The sequence below is a fragment of the Lepisma saccharinum genome, chromosome 1 (assembly GCF_977018435.1).
Source record: "Lepisma saccharinum chromosome 1, izLepSacc3.1, whole genome shotgun sequence".
NCBI lineage: Eukaryota > Metazoa > Arthropoda > Insecta > Zygentoma > Lepismatidae > Lepisma > Lepisma saccharinum.
The window spans coordinates 59,262,937-59,286,391 of record NC_139229.1 but is presented as its reverse complement, the minus strand read 5'-3'; the positions used below and the strand labels follow the sequence as shown (position 1 = coordinate 59,286,391).

The window sequence follows — 23,455 nt, the reverse complement described above, 5'->3', positions numbered from 1 at the left end:
ATAATTACCGTGGAATTTCTCTACTCTCAACAACATACAAAATATTGTCTAACATTCTTTTAACAAGACTAACCCCATATGCTAATGAAATTATAGGTGATTATCAATGTGGATTTAAACGTAACAGATCAACTACAGATCAAATTTTTCACATCAGACAGACACTTGAAAAAAAGTGGGAATATAATCAAAATGTCCATCAGCTATTCATTGATTTCAAAAAAGCATATGATTCGGTCAAAAGAGATAAATTATATAATATATTAGTAGAGTTTGGAATACCTAAGAAGCTTGTTAGTATGATAAAAATATGCACCAGTGAAACAGAAAGTAAAATTCGTGTGGGTAATAATATGTCTGATAAATTTATAATTCATGATGGGTTAAAACAAGGAGATGCATTATCTCCATTGCTCTTTAATTTTGCCTTAGAATATGCTGTTCGGAAGGTAAAAGAAACTAAAGAAGGACTAAAATTAAATGGTGTGACTCAGTTGTTAGCATATGCAGATGATGTAGACTTACTGGGGGATGATATAAATACGATTAAGAATAATGCTAAAATATTTTTCAAAACTGCTAAAGAGATAGGTTTGGAAGTTAACAAAGAGAAAACTAAATATATGCTTACAGGCCGAAACCAAATGTTAGGTAATAATCAAAATCTAATTATTGATAACAACTCGTTTGAACCAGTTTCCAAATTCAAATACTTAGGAGTAATATTAACAAATGAAAATTATATTAAAGAGGAAATAAAAAGTAGGCTTAATTCAGGAAATGCATGTTACTTCTCTCTTCATAAACTTTTGTCTTCTCGTTTAATATCTAAGAAACTAAAAGTTAAAATATACAAAACAGTAATTTTGCCTGTAGTATTATACGGGTGTGAAACTTGGTCCCTTACATTAAAAGAGGAACATAAATTGAGAGTATTTGAAAATAAGATTCTTAGGAAAATATTTGGACCTAAAAGGGATGAGGAGACAGGCGAGTGGAGAAGGTTACATAATTTAGAAGTACATAATTTGTATTCATGTCCAGATATTATTAGAATAATTAAATCAAGAAGACTTAGGTGGGCAGGCCATGTGGCACGAATGGGAGAGGAAAGAGGAGTTTACAGGATTCTTGTTGGGAAACCAGATGGTAAGAGACCTGTAGGAAGGCCAAGACGAAGATGGAGGGACAACGTTGAGATAGACCTAAAGGAAATCGGTAGGGATGGAAAAGAGTATATAGATCTTGCTCAAGATAGGGACAGATGGAAGGCCTGTGTTGCTGCAGCCATGAACCTTCGGGTTTAAGAAGGCTAGAGAGTTAGTTAGTTATAATGCGTCGTCGCACACGTCGACTCTTGTTCGCGAGTTTTTGGCCAAAACCTTAACACATGTCCTCGCCCAAGCCCCATATTCTCCAGATATGGCTCCGTGTGATTTTTTTCTCTTTCCGCGAATCAAGTTACCACTTCGGGGAAGGCGTTTTGGATTAATTGAATTCATTAAAGGAAATTCGCAGAAGGAACTCAGGGCGATACCATCTGCTTTTGAAAAGTGTTTTGAAGACTGGGTTAAGCGTTGGCATGTGTGTGTTGCATCTGATGGAACCTATTTTGAAGGCGACAAAATAAATTTTGATGTTAACCGCGTATTTTGTGCTTTATTCACAAATGCAGGGTACTTTTTGTACGTAGTAGTATAAGAAGTATATATTGTACCAAGAATAATTAACAAAATACATTTAATACGGTGAAATTTCAGCATAGATTTTTGCAAGTATGAAAATTTTAAGGGCATCTCAAGTCCAGTATCTTATACAACTTCGTGCTGCAGAATCAATTTAAGAACCAAATTCCGCCAAGTGACTTTTCATTGGGTGAAGCGTTGCCAGCGTATTGAGTCCCATCGCCGCTGTCTGGAGAGTCAGCTGTTCCAACTGAAGATCGAACCCAGAATCGGTCATAGCAAAGTCGAGAGCTCGCATGTTCTTTTATATAACATTATATATTGGTAACTCCCCAACTGGAAATGTTTAAATAACACACTGCAGACTATGTGGCTATCGTCAAAATCCAACAATGTTACGTCAAACATTTCAGCAGCAGATACGTGCAAACACGTCGAATCTTCGTAATTACAAATGTTGATCAACACTGGAATCTATGCGAAAAAGAAAAGTCATCATTTTTACGCTATCAGTCAACTGATGTGGCACAAAATCTTTTGTGTATGGAATTTACCAATTTACCAGTTCCAGCTGAAGCATCATGCATGAGTAACAAAATCATCATATATTGCTCTTTGTTTACGGAGCTTAGTTCATTATATTGCGATGATACCAATTGATGTGTAGCCCCGAATTTATTATATTAGCTTTCGAAGCCAATATGAGCAATTTAATGAACGGTTGAAACATGCCGGTCTTTTAAACTATTACGTTTGGTGAATCCGCACAGTTCGGTGAACTTCCAACGATCCCTTTTATTTGTTGCTAGATTGATTTCAAGGATTGGAACTCTCATCGAGTGTGCTGGTATGTATTAAAATCATCAGTGGTATACACACTTATTCATTAATCGCGTAAAATACGTTATATCTATGAAGCTATATGAGCCTAAAAATCCAAGACAAGCAAGAACATGTGGAATAGGAAAAGTAATACTATGTGTAAGTGATTTGTGATTTGATTTGCTTTATTTTACTTCGCTTTTTGTGCCACTTTTGGCTAATTTACGAAGATGAAGATGAGTGATGAGATGATGAAATTGATGAATGGACACTCACAAATAGCCATGTCCAAGCCAGGATTCGAATCCGGGGTCTCACTATGTGTAAGTGTGTGCGAAAGTGTGGGTGTGAGTAAACCTACAGGATGTTCCCAAAAAGTGACATAATCCAATGGTTGTATTATGGATGAGTGCAATTAATAAAGTGTACGTACCATCATCTTGGAAATGTGTCATTTTCGATTGATAGAATTGTTGTTTTAAGTTCATTTTATACACAGATAGTCTAATCGGGGCTGGAACTACAGTTTAAAGTGGGTTCCGAACCACTGTGCGATGTGCCTACACCGGGGATCGAACCCGAGGCCCTTGATTAGAAGACGACAACTTTGCCAGTACGCCATGCATCATTTTCGAGTTGCGACCGTAATAAGGAAATATGTGTAAGTGAAGGAAGATAATCTGCAACAATGATAGATAAAGGGATACACAATGCGCTCGACCACTGAGTCAGCTAACTAAAGCTTATCTTCCACAGTGGTGTTCCGAACCACCGTGCAAAACATTTCATACATCTTTCGGAGAGAGTCCGCCCATAAATCGAATACATCAAGTGGTGCATGACGCGGAAAATTATAGCATTTGCCTTTTCTTTAGATCTGGAAGGAATGCCGAAAATGCACGAAGATAGCCGGAAATATACTAAGATAGCCGGAATGGCTCGAGAGTGCATTCAGATGAGCCGTGCCGCTCCGAACCAACGTGTTATGGTGAATTATAGAATTTGCCTTTTGATTATCTTTACAGGGAATGCTGGAAATACACGAATACATCCAGAATGCCACGAGAGCACATTCGAATGAGTCGTGCCGCTCCGAACCGCCGTGTGTTGGGAAATTATAATACTTGTCTTTTGTTTATATCCACAAAGAATGCCGGAACGACACGAAGTTAGCCGGATTGTCACAAGAGCACATTCGGATGAACCACACCGCTCTTCCTGTTGGCGAATTATGTAGCATTTGCCTTATAGTTGGGCTTATTAGGCCAAAATAGAACATTATTTAGTAAACAATCACCTACGTACCCAAGCCAAAATGGATGAAGGCTGGTCACGCTGTTGGTGTACCTCACTGCTATGATCTGTTGAGTTGCAGGACATCGAAACGGGCTCCTCTTTGGCAATTGGTCCATCGACTCTAACTTCCTCCTCTCCTGAATCCTTTGAATTCTCTTCTTGTTTAGAAACTATTTCCGCAACCTTTACCATCGTCAGATGCACAAGTTCTGCGGTTTCGTGAAGCAAGACGGTCTTGTTGTGTTTTGGCTTCAAATTCGATTCTTGGAATCGCCCCTCGGCCCTGGCAGACTCTGCCGCAGATGTCGCTCGAGATGGTGGTCCTTGAGGGCTTGCGTTCATGCCCCTTGCCTGCACAATCGATGCGTTTCCGGAGACGGTTACCGTTACGCTATCGAGGCGAGTGGCTTCCTCCCACTGGTGCCTGTCTTCTTCATCCGAACGAACGAGCGTCCCTTGAAGGTTCAAATTGTTGATTTGGCAAGAGATTTCGCGCTTCGCTGGTTGGCCCCTGGTTTGTCTGGTTGTGCAGCACTGAGTCCTCAATGGATTGATGACCTCATTGCAAATGTCTTTCAGCAGATCTTTCTTTATCCCTATGAGCAGGAGATGATAACGTATACATGGGAGTTACTCATTATAATGTATGCTCGAAAAGCTACACTTTTACAGTTAAGTTATTCTATATAAGATGAAACTCGTGTAATAGTTCCATGCATAAATTCGAAGTAAATTGATCCTTTTTACACTAATTACCATTCTACATTAATTTTTCACTATAAGGATAAAGTTTAAGGCACGTCAATTCAAGAAAAGCATCCATTCTTAAAAAAAAGAACATGCTACGCCAAATATTTTCTCGCAACAAATGTATACTCATGAAGATTAAGTTGGGAGACAAATTTTTCTTCCAAGTGAAAACAGAAAATAACTCTTAAACTAGCTGCTAACTTCGTTCCTCGTTACTTGAAGTAAGCAACTGTTACTTATGGCAAGTAACTCTTTACTTCCAAACACTTGTTACGATTATACATGCATAATCAACATAACAAGAAATGTTAAATATTAAGGTAATCCATTATGATTTTCAATGGCGTATTTTAAACGAAGTTATTGTCTCTGAAAGGCAAGCTTAAAAGCGCCATAAATTAAAAAAAGAATCCATTAAAATGGCAAGATATTGATTAAAAAACTCAATTTATCCGGCATCTCTTTCTTGTGTACTATTTCTGAAATATGATCATTAAAATGTGTCTTTGTATTTATATGTTATAACAAATTGCATTTCATTTCACATACTTTGTACTAATAGCACTGATGCAGCAAATTCACAAAGAGACACACATGAATAGCATAACGACGTCCACCCACACTCAAACCAGAAACTTTTGGTGATCCATCACTCAACACACTCGGACACCCAAGCCTCCAGAATTGTATTTTATTTATAACACCTCTGTAGTGTACCAATGGCCAATGTTTTGAGTACCACAGCTTTCTACACCGTAATCTGTTACTTCTGTTAAAATAACTCCCGAACCGTCCTCACGCTGGGTCAATACCGAAATTTTGGAGTTCCAACCAAACACGGACCGCTCAAATTAAAGCCGAGAGCTCTAACGAGCCATTCATCAAAGAAGTAACTCAAATTAGGGTATAACTGATTCGAATAAAACAGTCTATTAATATTACGTAATAATTGAATTTTGTAATGCAATCTATACTCAAGTATATTTTTCATTACTTAGCCAACCTACTTAAAATAAGTTTCACTTAAAATCAACTCTATCTGAATAACTCCAATAGAAATGTAGTCATTCCTTCGACTTTACCTAACAAGATTTCATAATTTATTCTCGTTGGCCTGGTTAACGTAAAAATGTGACTGAAAATACATAAATATCCAGTGAAAATCGAGCAAGCTTAATTTTCATAGTTAACGATTTTAAAACCGGAAGTGGTATTTATACGATTATATTTCGAATAAATTTATACACATTCTATCAATTTTCAATTTTCAGTGTTTCCACCTATTGTCAATTTCTCTTATTTTTTTATTTTATTTTGCTGAAAAATATATCATTTGCATAAACTTCGGTGTTGGCTCCAATAACATATACTCGTGCTTCTCATTACGAATACCGAACCTGAATTGCACCAAATCGATACCTTTCTATATAATTGAGCGGGAGTAAAAGTTGACAACACAAACTCCGTCCAAAATTGAATTAACATTAGATGCAGTTGCTGCACAGTTTCGAGTTGCTGTACAATAGTGAATGACGTTCTTTCAGTAGCCGGTGAGAGCCAGAAACACACGGGAACATCTGGGTAACCCATAAAGTACAATTCAATGGACGAACTTTCACCTGCGTTTTTTAATTTGGTGTGAATTGTTATTTTAAGCACATTTTGTGCACAGATAGGCTAATCGGGACTGGACATTCAGTTTAAAGTGGGATTTGAACCACTGTGCAATGTCCTTCCACTGGGCATTGAACTCGGAACACCTTCATTACAAGGTGACGACTTTACCACTACACCATCGAAGAGGCCTCAACTGCGTTATTCTCAGTTTCATACTTTTGTGCGTTATCTAGTTTTACTCCAGAGCCGCTCAATTGTTCCCGTTGAGTTTGCATTTTAAAAAAGAAAAGAGCAAATTTAGGTTCGAATCTGTAACCATAATTAATTTCTGCACCCTCGTAGATGGAATAGATAGGTAAACTAAGAATTTATAATCGTTTTTCCGGTATAATGAAAAACATACGATGTATATGTTCGCAACTGTTTTCACTTTATTAACGATGAAAATTTGGGTTGCACGACTTTTGGATCACCCTATACAATAAGCAAACAACATTTTAAAAAAAAGTAGAACGGTAACTTGAAACTGAGTACGAGACGAAATAGCAAGGGACAATGGGTAGAAAAAATACTGATCTGGACATAACTAAGAAAAAGAATATTTGCATTGAGTATCTAACCCCGGGTGGAGGTAGTTAATAAAACATGTGGGGAGACCATATTACAATTTCTCACAATTTCCCTCCTCCGAATGTATACATGAACCGAAATAAACATCCATATGAATAAATAATAACACCGCTGACCAATACACAATAACAATAAGGGAACCGGGAAAAAACTAATTGAAACCAGACACCATGCTCTTTTTTGTGGCTACTTTCGGATGCCATTTCAGAGTTTAGGATTTCGATACACTCGTCACGGGTAAATTATAGCTCCGTATTTCACCACGTGAATGTTAGATTGCACAATTGTTGTCAGTCTACAATGCGGACGAACGAGGCAGGGTTCCATAAATGAGTAAAATTTATGACTCCTAACTGTATTACAAGAGCTCGACCAATGGGAAACCGTCAGCGGAGCAGAACTTGTAATTGGCTGTTTCTCCACATTTCCAAATATGCGATTAAATACTTAATTTGACTGAAATTACACGAGTCAAAAAGGGGATGATTGGATTATTTATTTCCCTGTAATTGGGTGAGCGATCCCGGGGCAAGAGGAAGTGCTGCTGGTTATGCTGGGATCAATATGAATTCTGTTATCCATCAAGAAGGAGGTCACATCGGAATATTACAAGCAGACATGCAGAATTTGACAAAATTGTAAACACATCATCATAACATTTGCTTGGAGTAGATAAAGTCATGGTATGCACAGTCGTAGAGAGAATGAGTTAAATTTTTTGGGTGGGTCGAAACGTATGGCCATTTTGCACCCTACACAGTATAGGAAGAAAACATCGCATTATCCAAAACCAAGAGCGCCCGCGAGGGGCAGAGGGGCATTTGCCCTACATGAGATTCTGCAGAGTGTTCATGTAATTCGATTGATTGATTTGGAGTTTTGAGACCACTTTATGCACAATAAGGCTAATCGGGACTGGTCCTACGGTTTAAAAGTGGTATCCGAACCACTATGTGCCTCCACCGGGAATCGAACCAGGAACTAAATGATTATAAGGCGACGACACTACCACTGCGCCATCGGGGGAGACCCTTATGTAATTCGAGTGGTGAAATTGTATCAATATTATATTACAAATAATGTTGTTGTCTGCGATATGTAGGCTGTACGTTACAGGATTTAACTTCCAAAAAAATAACCAGCGAAAGTTTCACCAGAATCATGTTGACTACCGTAATCACGGACGTGCATGACGGATTTTTTTTGTCGAAACGGGATTGGGGAGGGAAGGGAATTTTTTATAATCCCGATTTTCGGAACTGAAAAAATCTCCCTTTCCCAAGCAAATCTGTAAATTTTCTGAGATTTTACGACGTGCTGAAAATCTTGAATCGGTTGAATTTGTGATGCACATTATGGCTAATCGGGACTGGACCTACAGTTTAAAGTGGGATCCGAACAACTATGTGCCTCCCCTGGGTATCGAACCCGGGACTGCTTCATTACAAGGCGTACACACAATTTCCGCCTAAACTGATTGTTTCTGCACTTTTGGAATGAAAAGTGTCAATTTGAAGAAATTTCAGACATTTTATGGTGCAGAAAGTATCATGAATTTACATTTTCGACACGGAAAGAAAAGTTGCACTGAAGCAAAAAAAAAAAGTGTTTGCATGTAATGGTCACTTCGCTAAAATAACAAGTGCATGATGTATAATATACAGCGAGCCAATTTATGTGGTGGAGTAGGATTTCCTTTGTTCGAATCCTCGTTGAAGCACGAATGCGTAAAAAAAATCAAAATATAAGTTGAGGGAGATTAAAAGCAGAAACGTGGTTAGAGATGAGGCAGTTATAATCAACGAATAGAGTTTAATGTAACCAAATATTATAGGATGCAAAGGATAAAGTTCTATTTTTGTATTAATATTGAAAATAGCCTAAAGCGCAAAATAGTGGCAAATTTAGTGCATAATATTTGTGCAAAAGTATCAAATGTAAGTCATGCCAAACAAAAATAAGCTAATCAAAAAACAGCATTTTTAACATCATAATCACGAACACTATATCCTTCAATCTGCAAAAAGGTTTGTTTATACCAGCTTACTCAGGATTGGATTTTCGCTTATAGATGTGGGACGAAGGGGAGAACGAGACTTTAGATAAATATTTATTTAAGCGAATTGAGAACTGTGCTATCCAATCAACTTTGTCAACATTGCATATTCCTACAAAACAATATCCAATACCAATGAAATCCCGCATTTGCTGAAAACGTAATTATACTGCCCCCCCCCTCTCCCCTAGTGCAACATTACCTCCCCCCCTCCCTGCTCTTGTTATTCCTAACTCCAATAATCCACTGGTGGAAAATGAAAATGATTGCAATTCTAGTTTTAATTTTGCGTTTGCAGGGGGCGTTTCTATGTCATTCCCATGCTCGATGTCACCGCTCTGCGATGCGTTATGAACACGATGGGGCATCATTTGGGCATTGGTTCTTTTATATTTGCTCTTTGATTGAGCTCACCTTTTTGGAGTATTTTTCTTATTTGACGTAGTTTCTTTCTCAATTTTTCGGCTAATCGCGGCCATGAGGATAAAATGAATCTAGTAAAGAGACATAAAGGACAGGGACGGACCCAGGACCAAGATCCCGTCGAGGAAGACCTAGAAGCACCAGAGGGAGCAACGCGCAGAATATTATTCACTTCATTCGGCAGGAAAGAAGAAGGAACTAGATGACAATGAGACCAGCCAGGCTACCTGATAAAAGCCATCAAGTTAGCACAGCAACGATTCGACCTGGAGCACAGGCTAGTATCACTAACACTAACAGATAACACTCCGTAACACCATGCAACACCCTCCTGACGTATCCGGAATTACTAACCTCCATACTTCTTACTAGACCTTTACTAATTCAGGTGATGAAGTTTTAACAGATAAAAAAAAGTAACAACAAAGAGAGGCTTTTAAACTTCCTACAACTCCCAATTAAATCTTTTATCAACTTTAAATACCTAACCTATTAACTCTCTTATCCCATGTCATACACTTTACACTAGTATTAACCTTCCGATTACTAACCTGTTCTCACTAACTTTAAGATCTTAAAAGTAATAATTGTAGATCTAACACAATAACATTTTAACCCTACCAACACTTTTATATGTAAACTATTGATTATTCTGGTCTCCGAATAATCATTGGTCCTTTTTCTGGTATGATATTAAATCATTTCACCATGTAAAAATGGAAATAACAAATAAAGGATAAAGAACAGAGGTAAACGGCGGAATCCGATAAATATTTCGCGTAACTGACGTTCCTATAATTTAAGGCACCGGGAGAATAGCGCATACTTCCGAATGTAGGCGGGTGAAGGAGGGCATTTTTCGGCGGTTCCCTCCTTTTTATTTTTTCAAGTTTCTAATGAATTTAATTACCACAGTCAGCTGAAGTCATATTTTTATTTGACACATAGCTAGAATTGGCACATTACGTCACACAAAAGAAATGTAAAGATCAAAGATAAAACATCAGGACCTTGACAAGGGCTTACATCCAAAGGTGAAAGTCTAATCCCTCTTTGTCCTTTGAATTGTCTTAAGTCCACTTTATGCACAGATAGGCTAATCGGGACTGGACCTACAGTTTTAAGTGGGATCCGAACCACTGTGCTAACGTGCCTGCAATTGTTATCCAACCCGGGACCATTTGATTACAATGCGACGTTCTTGATCCTTGAAGCGAGACAGGCGCCTGGACTCACTGCAAGTATAAACCTCTGTGGATCTCGTGTTGTGCCGTCTCTGTATATTTGTTAATGTCCATTCATTCATCCCATCACCAATCATCCTCATCTTCGCAATTAGACGAAGGAGTCAGAAAAGGGATGTAAAATAAATTAATCAAATCAAAACTTGTTCTTTGAAAACCTCTGAATTATTTTGTCAACACTAGGATTTATAACAAAAAAGATTATTCAGTAGGGACAGTCGAATAATCCGCTCTTTGCCCATGCGGAATCTTAACCAAGTTTTGAGACGTGGGACGGTGAAAATGCTTCCTACAGCTATGAAAGACTCTCATAGAGAGTGTGGTTAATAGTCGTAGAAGATGATGTTTACTAGGGAAGCAGACACCATCACATTTTTCCATTGCGTCAAGCAGAAAAGCCTCATTCAGAATGTTGTGACACGTTGCCTATATTGTTCAAGACCGAAATGAGAATGAGACAGGCATTTACAATTCAAGACGTGACCGCGACACTGACAAGCCTCGTTTTGTCTTGTTAATATTAATATTGATAGCTTTGCAGAGATCGAAGGAATGTAGCAGCTACACGTTTCCAGAAAGCAGGAAAAAATATTTTTATTTTTAGAACACGGAGAAATAAATTAATAAACCATTCACACTGACGCTACTTCAGTGAGAATGCTTGCATTTGTTTCAGTGTGTTCCCAAAATTAATATCATGTTTCCAGGAAGTACGTAGTCGCTATCTTGCTGTTCAAGCTCTTTTAAACGTTTCGCAAGAGAGTGGAGGGCGGTTCTCCCCCCTTCCTACCGTACTATTACAAGAAGCAACCCCCACCCCACATACCTTTTCTGGTATCTTCCCCAATCGTTCCGTTTCAGGCACGTGGCCTCGTCGTTTTCCACCTCCGAACTGGAAAGTTTTAAAAGTATGTGCCCAATCGATTACCAGAGCAAGAACAGATAAATAGGGAACCTCAAGGAAAGAGTGGGAACATTTATAGCAAGGAAATTAGCCGTGAATGCAGCATGGAAATGCTTACCTATCGATTTTCTCGCCATTAACAGCGACAGAGTCCCGAAAGTCCCGACGAAAATTAGGAAGAGGAGCGCCTTCATCTTTCTCCGCAGTCTCGGTTTTTGGAAGAACGGAAACCTGGAAAGAGGAAAGACATAAAACATGTTGAATTATGGTAACCGTGCTTCTTTTTTTCAGTCAAAACAAAAATCGAGAATTAATTGAATCTTGCAAAAAAATAGTTCAAAGCTGAAAATTGTATGGAAAATACTCAGAAAAGCTAGGCGCTATATTTTGTAGTAAACTTAAGTTTTGTATGATACGTAATTACAGCTCTATTTAACAAAATATAACCCGGAATTTCATAAACAATCATTTTGCAAGCAAACGCTCTTACATCCACACAATTACGAAGGAAACAACAGTTTTAGGTGTTGTTATCGGGAAAAGGCAGGGAGTAAAGTTCTCAAAGTATACTCTGCCCAGGGTTGTCTCTGGAGCACGACCGCCCAATGCGGCAGAGGAGGAAGAAAATCGAGTGGGCAAAGCGAAGTAGTGCACGCTGATACGAAGGTTGGTAACTGTAGTCGCTTCCCCCTCCACGCAATCCCGTTCCCAATCTTATGCCCATCGGTGAAGGCATCTCGAGTCACTATAGCTCTTTTCAGTTCTTACGGCGGGCGCTCTAGAAGTTGGCAGGGGAAGTGGGGAGCGGGAAGCGACCAATCCAGCGCGATAAGAAACGTAGCGGCCAGTTGAACGGGTTTCACGTAGTGCTTTTTCCGGCCGCTTCGAGTCTCTCGGCGCCACTGCTGTTGTCTGGTTGGTCCGTTGCGTAATCCCCGCTCCCCACTTCCCTTGGCAGAACTAGGACCGGCCGCCGTAAGAACTGAAAAGAGCTATACCTGCGGAGAGACTTTTTTTTCGTTCGATTGCTCCAGACTATGCAAGTAGGCAAACCCAAACAAGTGGGTACATGCCGACTGGCCGATCGGTATGCTGATTCAGACTAGTAGCGGTCTGCTTCAAAGGAAATCGTGCAGACGCGGGAAGTGGAGGTGGCGCCGAGCGTGTGTAGACAGGGTGAGGTAGGATTGGTCTTGTTTCTTCGACTTTTAATCATAGTGTGGACGAACTCGGAAGTTATAATATTAATAGAAATGTACCGTGATCGCACTCAGCTTAGGATTGAAGATTGGAAAACCAAAGGGAACTTCAGATATAAAGGTAAGTTTCACGATGTATTTCACGTGTGCTGTGAACTGGGCGTCGAACCAGACTGATTCACGTCTCCACACCGCAGTGCTGTGGGGACGTCCAACGAGTTCGGCAAAGCCAATTGGCCTTGCTGTTCGGTCTTGCCTACCGGTATAGCGGGCTGTTTGCTTACTAGAGTGCATTGTGTCACCTCGGTCTGATGGTAATGTGCTGTGAACTCTTTTTCACAGACTAGAGGTGCCCGTCTTGCTTCACTCTTCGGTGTGAATCCCCCGTGTCGCGTTTCGCTTGTCACTTTGGCCTGAAAGCTCCCTTACATGCTATGCGTCGGCTCGTCCTGATTTTACAGAAGTCTCCAGTTCTTGTCCGTGGCGGAGTGGTTAGCACAGCGTCCTACAACGCCAGGAATCTCGGATTCGAATCCTGGCCTGGGCATAGGTATTTGTAAGTGTCCATTCATCAATTTCATATCATCAGTCATCCTCATCGTCACGATTAGTCAAAACAGGCCTAAAATCGAAGTAAAATAAACCACACATTGTTTATTTTAAACATCTCTGGTAGGGGCGATTCATTAACTTTGTTTGTCTTGGAGGGGGGAGGGCGAACACCCCTTTAACATTTTCCGTTAACCAACCCGTTTGACGAAAGCAGAAATTCACCACACTACATGCCCACGTTATATTTGTTTCATCTCACACTCCCATTTTTGCCAAAGTGATGTTCCACACGTTCTCTTTCTGTCTCTCTCCACACATACGAAACAGGGCGAATTCACACATACAAACCTCGTATGAATTGCAATTCAAGCCGAGTGTGATTGAAATAGCGGGGAGGGGGGAGGCGGGGGAACATATACCATTAACGTTTTTATTTCTATTTCCACGAGCGAGAACATGTAGCTGTTGATGCCCCAGCGTTTCAGAATTTGTCGTCGTCTTGGGACAGATACACTGCTACAAGCTTTGCTCTGGACTGACCTATTAATGAAAACACGATGACGTCCGCGGTCAGAGTTTCCAACTCTCTGTATTTGTCACCAGAAACTTCAGAATTTTGAAAGTGATGGAATTTTTATGTTTCTTTCGCCTATGATGATAACGATATACATTACTACATCTCTGCTCAGCCTCTTGTCAATTTTGTTTTCGTTTAATGATCAGGTACGCTAATCGGGACTGGACCTCTAGCCTAATGTGGGATTTGAACCTCTGCGGAATGTGCCTTAACAGGACATAAAAAACCCACTGGATTTATCAGATAAACGATATATATTCTACTTAAATACACCACTGCTCTTCATATTTTGGTTCAAATAATTTGTAATCAGTGGCAGCTATTGTTGGGGGAGGGTGGTCGAGGTGGAGGTGGGAGTTACTTTCTCCCACTTTTCTTTGCCAGGTTTTGCCCCTGCACTATAGCATCTTAATGCTAAACCTTGTGTACCAAGAAAAAAGTAAAGTATCCTTTCCGTCCAGTTTTGACACCCGATCGTCGGTACTGTTTGAAAGGGATGCATTGATTTGGTGTTTTAAGTCCACTGCACAGTAAGGCTAATCGGGACTGGACATACAGTTTAAAGTGGGATCCAATCCACTATGTGCCTCCACCGGGTAACGAACCCTGGAACCCTTGATTACAAGGCGACGACGCTACCACTGCGCCATCTGGGAGGCATATAGTGTACAAGACTGGTATTGATCGATTGAATTAGGTTACTTTACGTCGCTTTTCCGCGACCTTTGGCTAATTGCGACGATTAGGATGAGTAATGATATGACGAGATTGATGAAGGGACACGCACGAAGAGCACCCACGCCCAGGTAGGGATTCGAACCCAGGTGCGCTAGCGTCGTAGCGCGCTGTGCTAACCACTCCGCCACGGATACCGGCTTAAGACAGGTGTATTGAAAGCGATTTGTATGGATTGTTAGCAGATTAGACCTTCTTCAACAATTTGACTTGGGCCATGTTTAACTTTTCCTTGGCTAAAGATAATGTCTCAAAGAAAATTCTAGGTTTCAAGAGTCGGGTCGTGGCCCGTAGTTTGGACAGCCCTGGTACAAGATATCCTCAAAAGCAATTAAACAATTGACAGGAAACTAGTAGCATTATCATACTATACTGAAAAGCTTGCAAATAACGAACAGTTCTTTTCCTTTTTTATGATTGACTGACCGATATCAAATACCTGTCGTAAACAGAAATTGTGCATATTTAACATTTCCTGACAATAGTAAGCGAATGGCATTTTCAAAAATGGCGCCTCTAATATATTGGCTCCGTCATAAACATGTGTCCAATCTCTGTTCCGACATCACAATTTATAAAAACTGCTTGTAAATACCTTGTCCCAATAACAAACTGTCACGCTTGGATTTTCCTACCAATGAAGAACTAGGCGCATAATGGATGGTATAAGAGGCAGATGGTGAGGCCTCGTTGTTGCTGAGGTTAACTTAACAATAGTGAACCAAACAGAACTCAATTGTTGGCACGTGCGCTAAGGTGCTGCTTTCCCTACTATTTTCATAATCAAGTCACAGGACCTCCAATACCATTAGACCATAATGGACAACAGCACTGGCGTATGCAGTATTTTTTTTTCTGGAGGGGCTGGAGTTGTAAAGGTGGATAATACAAAACTTCGTTTGTGGGGGGATACGTAATAAAATATTTTGCACATTTGGAGCTTTTCACTCATTTATAAGGTGTTTGCATTTACACATTTTGATTTTTTTAAGTTTTAACGGATTTTCATTCAGAAATTTTGGGAGGGGCTGTAGCCTCATCAGCACCCCCCCCCTCTGTGTACGCCACCGGACAACACCATTCAATAAGTAGGACAATAATGTCCTGAAGAAAGTTAAAGATATGAATGAACGTGTCGGGACATACATAATACGTAGTACACCCAACGGCAAAAAAGAAACAGTAGGCGAATTGTCCACCACCATTTTCATTCGTTCCGTATTGCACAATGTGATGGTAATGAATTGAAATAATGACATCAATAAGCTGAGGGCAATGCCTGTTTCGCACCAACATAATTTCATTCCTTAAAACAACACAGGATGTACAATAAAAGGTAATGGAAATAACGATGGACAATTTGCCTACCATTATCTTTCCCGTTGACTTACCTGAACTCAGTAACTTTGGCTAGAAATTGCATAAAAAGGCAGTGTGAGCCTATAAAATAACGACGATGATATATAGCAGAGCAAGATTCAAACTTTTACAAATAAAAATGAGAAATTAATGAAATAATATATAAATATAAAGGCTAGTGAAGGATAGGGAATTGAGGAAGATAGAAAGATTGATACAATTGAATGACTGTTTATTATATTTCGCTTTTCTGCTACTTTTGACAAATCGCGAAGATGAGGGTGAATGGTGATAAGATGAAACTGATGAAAGGACTATTACAAGAACACCTGGAGAGGATACAGCACAAACCCCACACAGGATTATACTGATTGAGCACCCAAAAGCCAGAACCTCGTCAACCTGCAAGAATGCAGTCCATAGTGTACTACAAAGATTGAAGGAGAACACAATGAGGATAAAAATGGAAAAAGCGAAAAACAGAGGAATAAAAAGGAAGAAAGTGAAGGATAGAGGAAGATATGAAGAGCAAAAGCGAGAAAAATAAACACAAAGGGACAACGAATCTTTGCAGCGTTGCCAAACCAAGCTGAAGAGCAAAAAATACAAGTAAGTAATTAAAAACACCAAAACATATAATTTTAAAATAAATTTTAAAATATCGGTATAAATATAATTTATTCATAGAATTCTTCAAATTACGAAAAAAATCCCAATAATGTAAGGAACAGATGAGCATTTGTCGGGCTCCTAGTTTTGGGTTGGGAACACTGTGCGACAGGAGAAGTAAGAGAAGAAAGAAGACTTACACTGAGTGCTTAGTGACCTTGAATTTCATGGCGCTCTGGTTCGTGCAGCAACGTATATCTCAACAAAAGTTTATTGAAACTAAATCATGCAGCGTTCATTTAGGAGGGAGTTTCAGAATCAAAGCAATCCTTGTCACTGGAAGTGATCAAAACAAACCACATTCACGAGCAAAGACGGTGAAACACTGACAGTGTTATATTTGCTATGCTTCGCAGCCCTATACAAACGCTGCACCGATACAATTCATTTGGTTTTGATAAACAAGTCTGCACAATATGTACCTTGCTGTACGAACCAGCGCTCCATGTAAATTGAAAACCAAGGTCACTAAGCAGTCAGCGTAAAGCTTCCTTCTTCCCCTACTCCTCCTGTCGCACAGTGTTTCCAACTTAAAACTAGGTAGCCGAAATTGCTCCACCCTGTATATGCATGAACATGAAATGTAAAATATACATCCTATAATAATAGAGGCAATTTCATTACGTGCAAAAAAATCATATTGTTAAACTACTGCTAATAAAAGCAGATTTAAAGGCAGGTCTCATTTGCTCAAACTGAACAAAGGCAGCATATACAGTTGACCATATGCAGCTTTATACGTAACTCAGTTCTGCGTAATTCTGTTTTATACGTAAATTACTGCAGGCCACGACAAAATATAATTTAAAAACGTGTTAATTAAACCTTATTTGTAGGTAAAGCATTTATACGTATTTCAGAGTTATACGTAGTAATTTTCATAAAATACTGTTGATTTGTACGTAACGAAGCTACAACAATGGCACAGAAGCGACAGTTTTCGGTTGCTACTGCTCAGTCACGTACAACAGACAGAGGAAAGTTGCATGCTTGACCAGAACGTAAAATTTATACAGGAAGTGGATGCTAATCCACAGAAAACTAAAACTGAAATAGCTACAGATTTAGGCATTAGTAAACAAATGCTATTTTAGACGACATTTTAAAATTGGATAGTAAAACTATAGTTTCTATTGCGTGTATTTCAGTATCAACGTGTTCACTAATAAAGTGGCAAATGTAATGTATTTAAGAATCAAACTTTTAGATTCGTTAATTTACTACTTTATGACAAACATAATCTGTATTACGTATATCTTGTTCCTAAAAATAGATACAATTAAAGTATTTTAATAATGATATGACATGGTATCTAAATCTGATTTTTAAATAATTTTGAGTTACATGTATTATTTTTTCTTCACCTTGACATACGTATCACTCAGGTTCAACTGTATTAGTTTGAGACAATTGTGACCTCTATCAAGAAGCCCTCCTGATTTCCCCCCCTAAACATGTCCCTGATATGATGGGATGTAACGTGAGAGAGTAACTGTCTGTGACGTAACTGCAATAGGTAATCAGTATACAGACCAAACCTCTCTTCAATATTATTTTCCTTCATCTACTCTTGTTTTCTTCGTTTTAGAGAAAGAAGATTTTTGGTGCTTCCATCATGCCTGAGGCAATAAAAGAAAGGATGAAAAATGTATATGTACTTCTAATAAAAAGAGAACAAAAAAACATTTTGAAGTCTCACTCGAATAATTCCTAGAGAAGCGGCCAAACAAAGTAGAACGAAACCTAACCTAAGGGGACATAAGACCTACTTTTCCTTCACAGTCCTAGAGATGATCTGTTATATTTTCTTCCCCGATGTCTCGTCTGTCTTTTAAAAACAAGAACGTGGAAGTTTCATCCGATGAAATTGAACCAGATGGAGCACGAAATATTTCCAATGTTCTGGAAGAGATGAAAGCTCCACCGCGTCTCTCGAACAACACAGATCTTTCATACATCTTCGCTATATATTTTCCGAGTAGCAATGTCTGAATGCCTACAAGATAAGCATTTCTTTTTGTTTGCTTGCACTAGAACTCGAATTGCAACAGGACATCATTGCAAGAGACGTTGACAAATATAAAATGAGATGGTCTGTCGTTAGTTAAACATATTGAGTTTATATTTCTCATATATGCCACTCACTCCCACGCATACTCTGAAACATTCACACGCTTCAAACAGTGTATAGTTATACAAGATGTGGTGACAAAGGAAGTAAGAAGAGAAAATTTAGATAATGTAAAAATATATAATTGTACGGAAGACGTTAAACAAATGTTGAAAGGTACATATGAGAAGTGAATAGTAAGAATGGATGTTGAAGAAAATTTTTCCTTGCATACGAATCATCTAAGAAGGAAAAATTTTACCCAGAGGAGGGGAATTTTGTGTCACGTACACAAACTGCGTTGCTTTTCTTTGAAATAAAGGACCATAGATGGCAGCATGCAAGAGGAACAACGGTTATAAAAGATGCTGCATAAATAAGTTGGGAAAGTGAGTAAGAGATGGCACCACCCAGGAGAACTTATACGATTGTAAATAGAGACAACGGGAAGAGCAGATGTGATGAAATAACGATTGTATATATTAATACTAATTATAAGGAAATAAATAAATAAGTTTAAAGTAATAACATGATATAAATAAGGAGAAAAGGGGAATTATCATTCAATAATGACATAAGCGATTAATATACAAAAGTAAAGAAGTCGAATTGCATTTACGATTCTGTGTCTCTTTTCGGTTCCCACGAACTTAGAGTTTCGTATGGCTTTTGGGTTGTTTTTTCCCAGGTGTAGCGCCATCTCACGGCAGCACCCAAGCACTTTTGGAAGCGCATACATTGTAGCTCCAAGTTAAGGTTAGCGCCGGCCAGGCGGCGATCTTCAACTAACCCCTTTCTCTTTGTTTGTCTGGGAGATCGATTTTGTTAATAATTCCGTCAATTTGGATAAGATCGACAAAAAAGCCCAGAGAAGAAAAAATACACAATATGTATTAATTGCAAGAAGAAACGGCAATAGCAATTATAAAAAGAAGAATCATTATTAATTATAAGAAGAAGCAGCATTATTAAGAAGAAGGCAATTTAATTATTAATTGCAAGAAGAAGAAAATTCATTAATCAGAAGAAGAAGACACCATATTAATTATAAGAAGAAGATGCCATACTGATTATAAGAAGAAGAGGCCATAAGAAGAAGATGCCATATTGATTATAAGAAGAAGAAACTCGAATAAGATTGGTTAGAATTAATAAAAAATAAAAGAGAACAAACTTACTGTATGAAAAGACTTCAAAAGATATTTAATATTTGTACATAATTAATCAAGAATATAGTACGAATTGTACCCTCAGTAGTGGGTTAAATCTGTTGTTTCTTTCCATATATCTGTAGCGTTAGTAACCCTGATCTGTACCCATAGGTATCTCATTGTTTCTACCCTGTGCTAAGCTGGCAGATGCTCACGCGAGGAACGTGGCATTGATTAATGGCGACCAACGTGTGGGGCTCGATACAGACCAGAGGTTGAAATAACGCGAAGAATAAGAATTTGGAAAGATAAGTAAAGCAAAAATGGAAGAAGGAAAATATATATGTTGTGGCGAAGAAGGAAATAAGGAAGAAATAATACAGTGTAAGATATGTGAAGAAATGAAACACTGGTTATGTGAAAGAATCCGGAAAGAAAAATATGAGAAGATATGTGAAAGGGGAGAAGGATACGAATGCAAGGAATGCAGGAAAGCAAAGTTAAAGGAAAAAGAAGGAAAGAAAGAAGAACAAAACACGATGGAGATGTTGATAAAAATGATGATTGAAATAAAATAAAGTCAAGATCAAAATAGCAAAGAAGTTAAAGAAAGTTTGGAAGAAAATAATCGAAAAATAGAAGTAAACAGCAAAGAAGTTAAAGAAAGGTTGGAAGGAAATAATCGAAAAATAGAAGAAAATAGGAAAGAAGTTAAAGAAAGTTTGGAAGAAAATAATCGAAAAATAGAAGAAAACAGCAAAGAAGTTAAAGAAAGGTTGGAAGAAAATAATCGAAAAATAGAAGAAAATAGCAAAGAAGTTAAAGAAAGTTTGGAAGAAAATAATCGAAAAATAGAAGAGATGGCAGAAGTATGTGAAGAAAACAGGAAAGCATTTGAGAGAAAGGTAGAAGAAATGATAAGGATGGCAGATGAAAGACATGAAGAAACTAATAGAAAGATCGAAAAGGAAGCTTCAAGAGTGAATGAAGAATGCCAGCAGAGGAGTACAAGTTTAGAAAACAAAATTTTGGCAAATAAGAAGCAGATAGACATTAACATCTCCAAAATAGATGAAGTAGAAAACAGAGTACAAGAAATGAAAATTGTGACAGAAGAAACAATAGTAAAAGAAACTCTGAAATTCAGAGAAATGATGATTAGAGAACGACAAGAAGTTAGGGAAGAATTAGAGGAGAGTAATAAGAAGATGCAAACCATCGAAAGTAAGATCGACAAAGGAAAGAAAGAGAATAAATTACAATGGAAAGGAATCATCCCTGAAATAGAGGATATGAGAATACAAGATAAGCTAATAGGTTTCAATCGAGAAGGAAATGATGGAAAAGAAGAGTATGAAAAGATCAGAATAAAAAAGGAAAGTAGTAGCGACGAATCGAACACAGAGGAGGAAATAAAGCATGAAAGGAATCATCAGAGGAAGAAAAGGAAATGGAAAGGTAGTGAAGAAGGGAGCAACAATGGAAGATGGTTGGACAAAGTAAACGGAAGTAATTTGGAAATGGGAAGATATAAGACAAGAATCCCTAAGCCTAATGAATTACAACACTTGCCCAAGTTTAATGGAAATATATCTGACAAGTCTCCACGGAAATTCCTGAAGGAACTAACAACTAATGTGAAGCTAATGAGGATACCAGGAAATATGATACTGGACCTTATTGAAGGATGTTTTGAAAAGTCTGCGGCAGGCTGGTATCAGTTGAATCAGCACAGGTTTGGAACATTTGAAGAGTTTAGTAAAAGTTTTTTGGAATATTATTGCAGTGAGGAAATTAAGGAAAGGCAACTGGAGACATTGAAAAGAAAATATATAGATTGGTCCAAGGTTGAGAGTTTGGAAGCACACACATGGGAAACATTAAGGAGCTTCAGAAATTTGAATGAAAAGTGGAATGAGGAAGAGTTGGTTAGACAAGTGATACAAACGCTACCAATATGGACACAAAGAGCGGTGGCCGTAGTAAAGATAAGGAAGGTGGACGATTTGATAGACTACCTCAGAACAGATGACATGCTGAAAAAGACTCAAAGGTCATGGGATAAGGAAAAGGAAGGTAGATATTATCCTAAGAGGCATCATCCTGAAGAGGAACAACGTCCAGAGCAGAAATTCCGGAAACAAGAATTCGGGATTAGGAACATAGAAGTCAGATATGCATATAGAGGCAGAGGAAGAGGATTCTTAGAAGATAACGGAAACGGCAGAAGGCGAAATAATGTTCAGGAAGAGCAAAGAAATTATGATAGAAGGAATACAGGACCGTGGAGAGGAAACCGCGGATATAGAGGAAGAAATGATTATTGGCAAAATGTGAATCAAAGAAACTCAGAACGAAGGATGGAGATAGAAGAAAGGCAACCTAGAGGAAACAATTACAACGAGAGGAACGATAGGGGAAATCCTGAGATAAATGAAGAGCGAAGAGAAGCAGTGGAATTAGTTAGAAGCCAGATGCAGAACGAAGTAGGAAATGCTGGATGGCAGCAGATAAATGAGGAGTCGAGGAACGTGGAATCGGTCGAGAGGCTAAACTTGTAGAGCTCTCGCAGCAACTCCCAGGTGTGAGAGCAAAGGAAAATGATGAATATATGAAGGGAGAATATACGATAAATGAAGAAGGATTTCTGAAGTTATTTTTAATTGGAGAGCCGAGTTTTCAAAACTTAAAACCTGGAAGATCATTGTATGTGGAAGCCGAAATAATAGAAATTAAGGTTAAATGCTTGATCGATTGTGGGAGTGTTGTCGAAGTAATGAGCTATAAATGTTGGCAAAGAATTAAAGAAAAATACCCACAAGCAAAATTAGACGCTTTTGAATAGGACAAAGTCAGATTAGTTATGGCTGCGGGAAATGAACAATACAAAATTCAGGGCACGGTACGCATCATGATGAGGATCAGAGGAGCTAATTTTGAAGTAAAATTTCTGGTGATAAAGGGTTTGAGGTGTGATATAATCCTAGGAGTACCTTTCTTAGAAAACTACAATGGGCACATACATATAAAAGAAAAACGGCTAAATCTAGAATCAATGGAGAACATGAAAGTAGATATCCCTATGGAAGATGAAATAAATGGTTCTGAGAGCGAAATAGGCGTTAGGAAGCAAAGTCTTGTATATCAGAAACATGATGCAGTGTATAAGAAGAAAGACTACGATGATATAATTGAAAATGAAAATGTAAAAGGTGAATATGAAATAGAGGTCGAAATAGAGAACCATAAATAAAATGCATCGAAAGAAGAAATACAAGCCAAAGTGGATGAGTGTCATTGGATCTCAGAAAATGAAAAAGAAGATTTAAGATATATTTTGTTGAGACATAGGGGAATATTTAGCCAACGCCCAGGAGTGACGGATGTATACACCTATAGGATTGAGGTAGACACAGCGAGTCCAATAGTGTCAAAGCAATATCCTATACCCTTTGCAAAGAGAGAAGCTGTAGAAAAGGAATTGAAGAAATGGTTAAGTTGGGGGATAATAGAGAACTCCAATAGCGTACACGTAAGCCCAATGCACGTGGTAGACAAACCGGACGGAGGTGTGAGGCCCGTACTGGATTTAAGAGAGCTAAATAAACACGTGCTACTTCCCAGAAATCAAGTAGAAAGAATAAATGAATTACTACACACTTTTTCAGGCAGCATA

At 38.5% G+C, this 23,455-nt stretch overlaps 1 protein-coding gene across 4 annotated transcripts in view; it reads right to left on the bottom strand.

Moving 5' to 3' along the window:
- LOC145996579 (uncharacterized) overlaps positions 1 to 23,455 on the bottom strand; it is a 185,025-nt gene that overhangs the window by 6,907 nt on the left and 154,663 nt on the right. For 3 of the 4 annotated variants that reach the window (XM_083133236.1, XM_083133146.1, XM_083133270.1), the window contains 2 exons: positions 11,546 to 11,658; positions 3,813 to 4,399 (listed from right to left, as the gene is read on the bottom strand). In XM_083133236.1, the coding sequence (XP_082989362.1) occupies positions 3,813 to 4,399; positions 11,546 to 11,621 (663 nt within the window). In that variant the 5' untranslated portion in view covers positions 11,622 to 11,658. Of the gene's footprint in view, positions 1 to 3,812; positions 4,400 to 11,545; positions 11,659 to 15,085; positions 15,188 to 23,455 lie in introns of those variants that run through there. The other variant, XM_083133205.1, reaches the window with a different exon arrangement.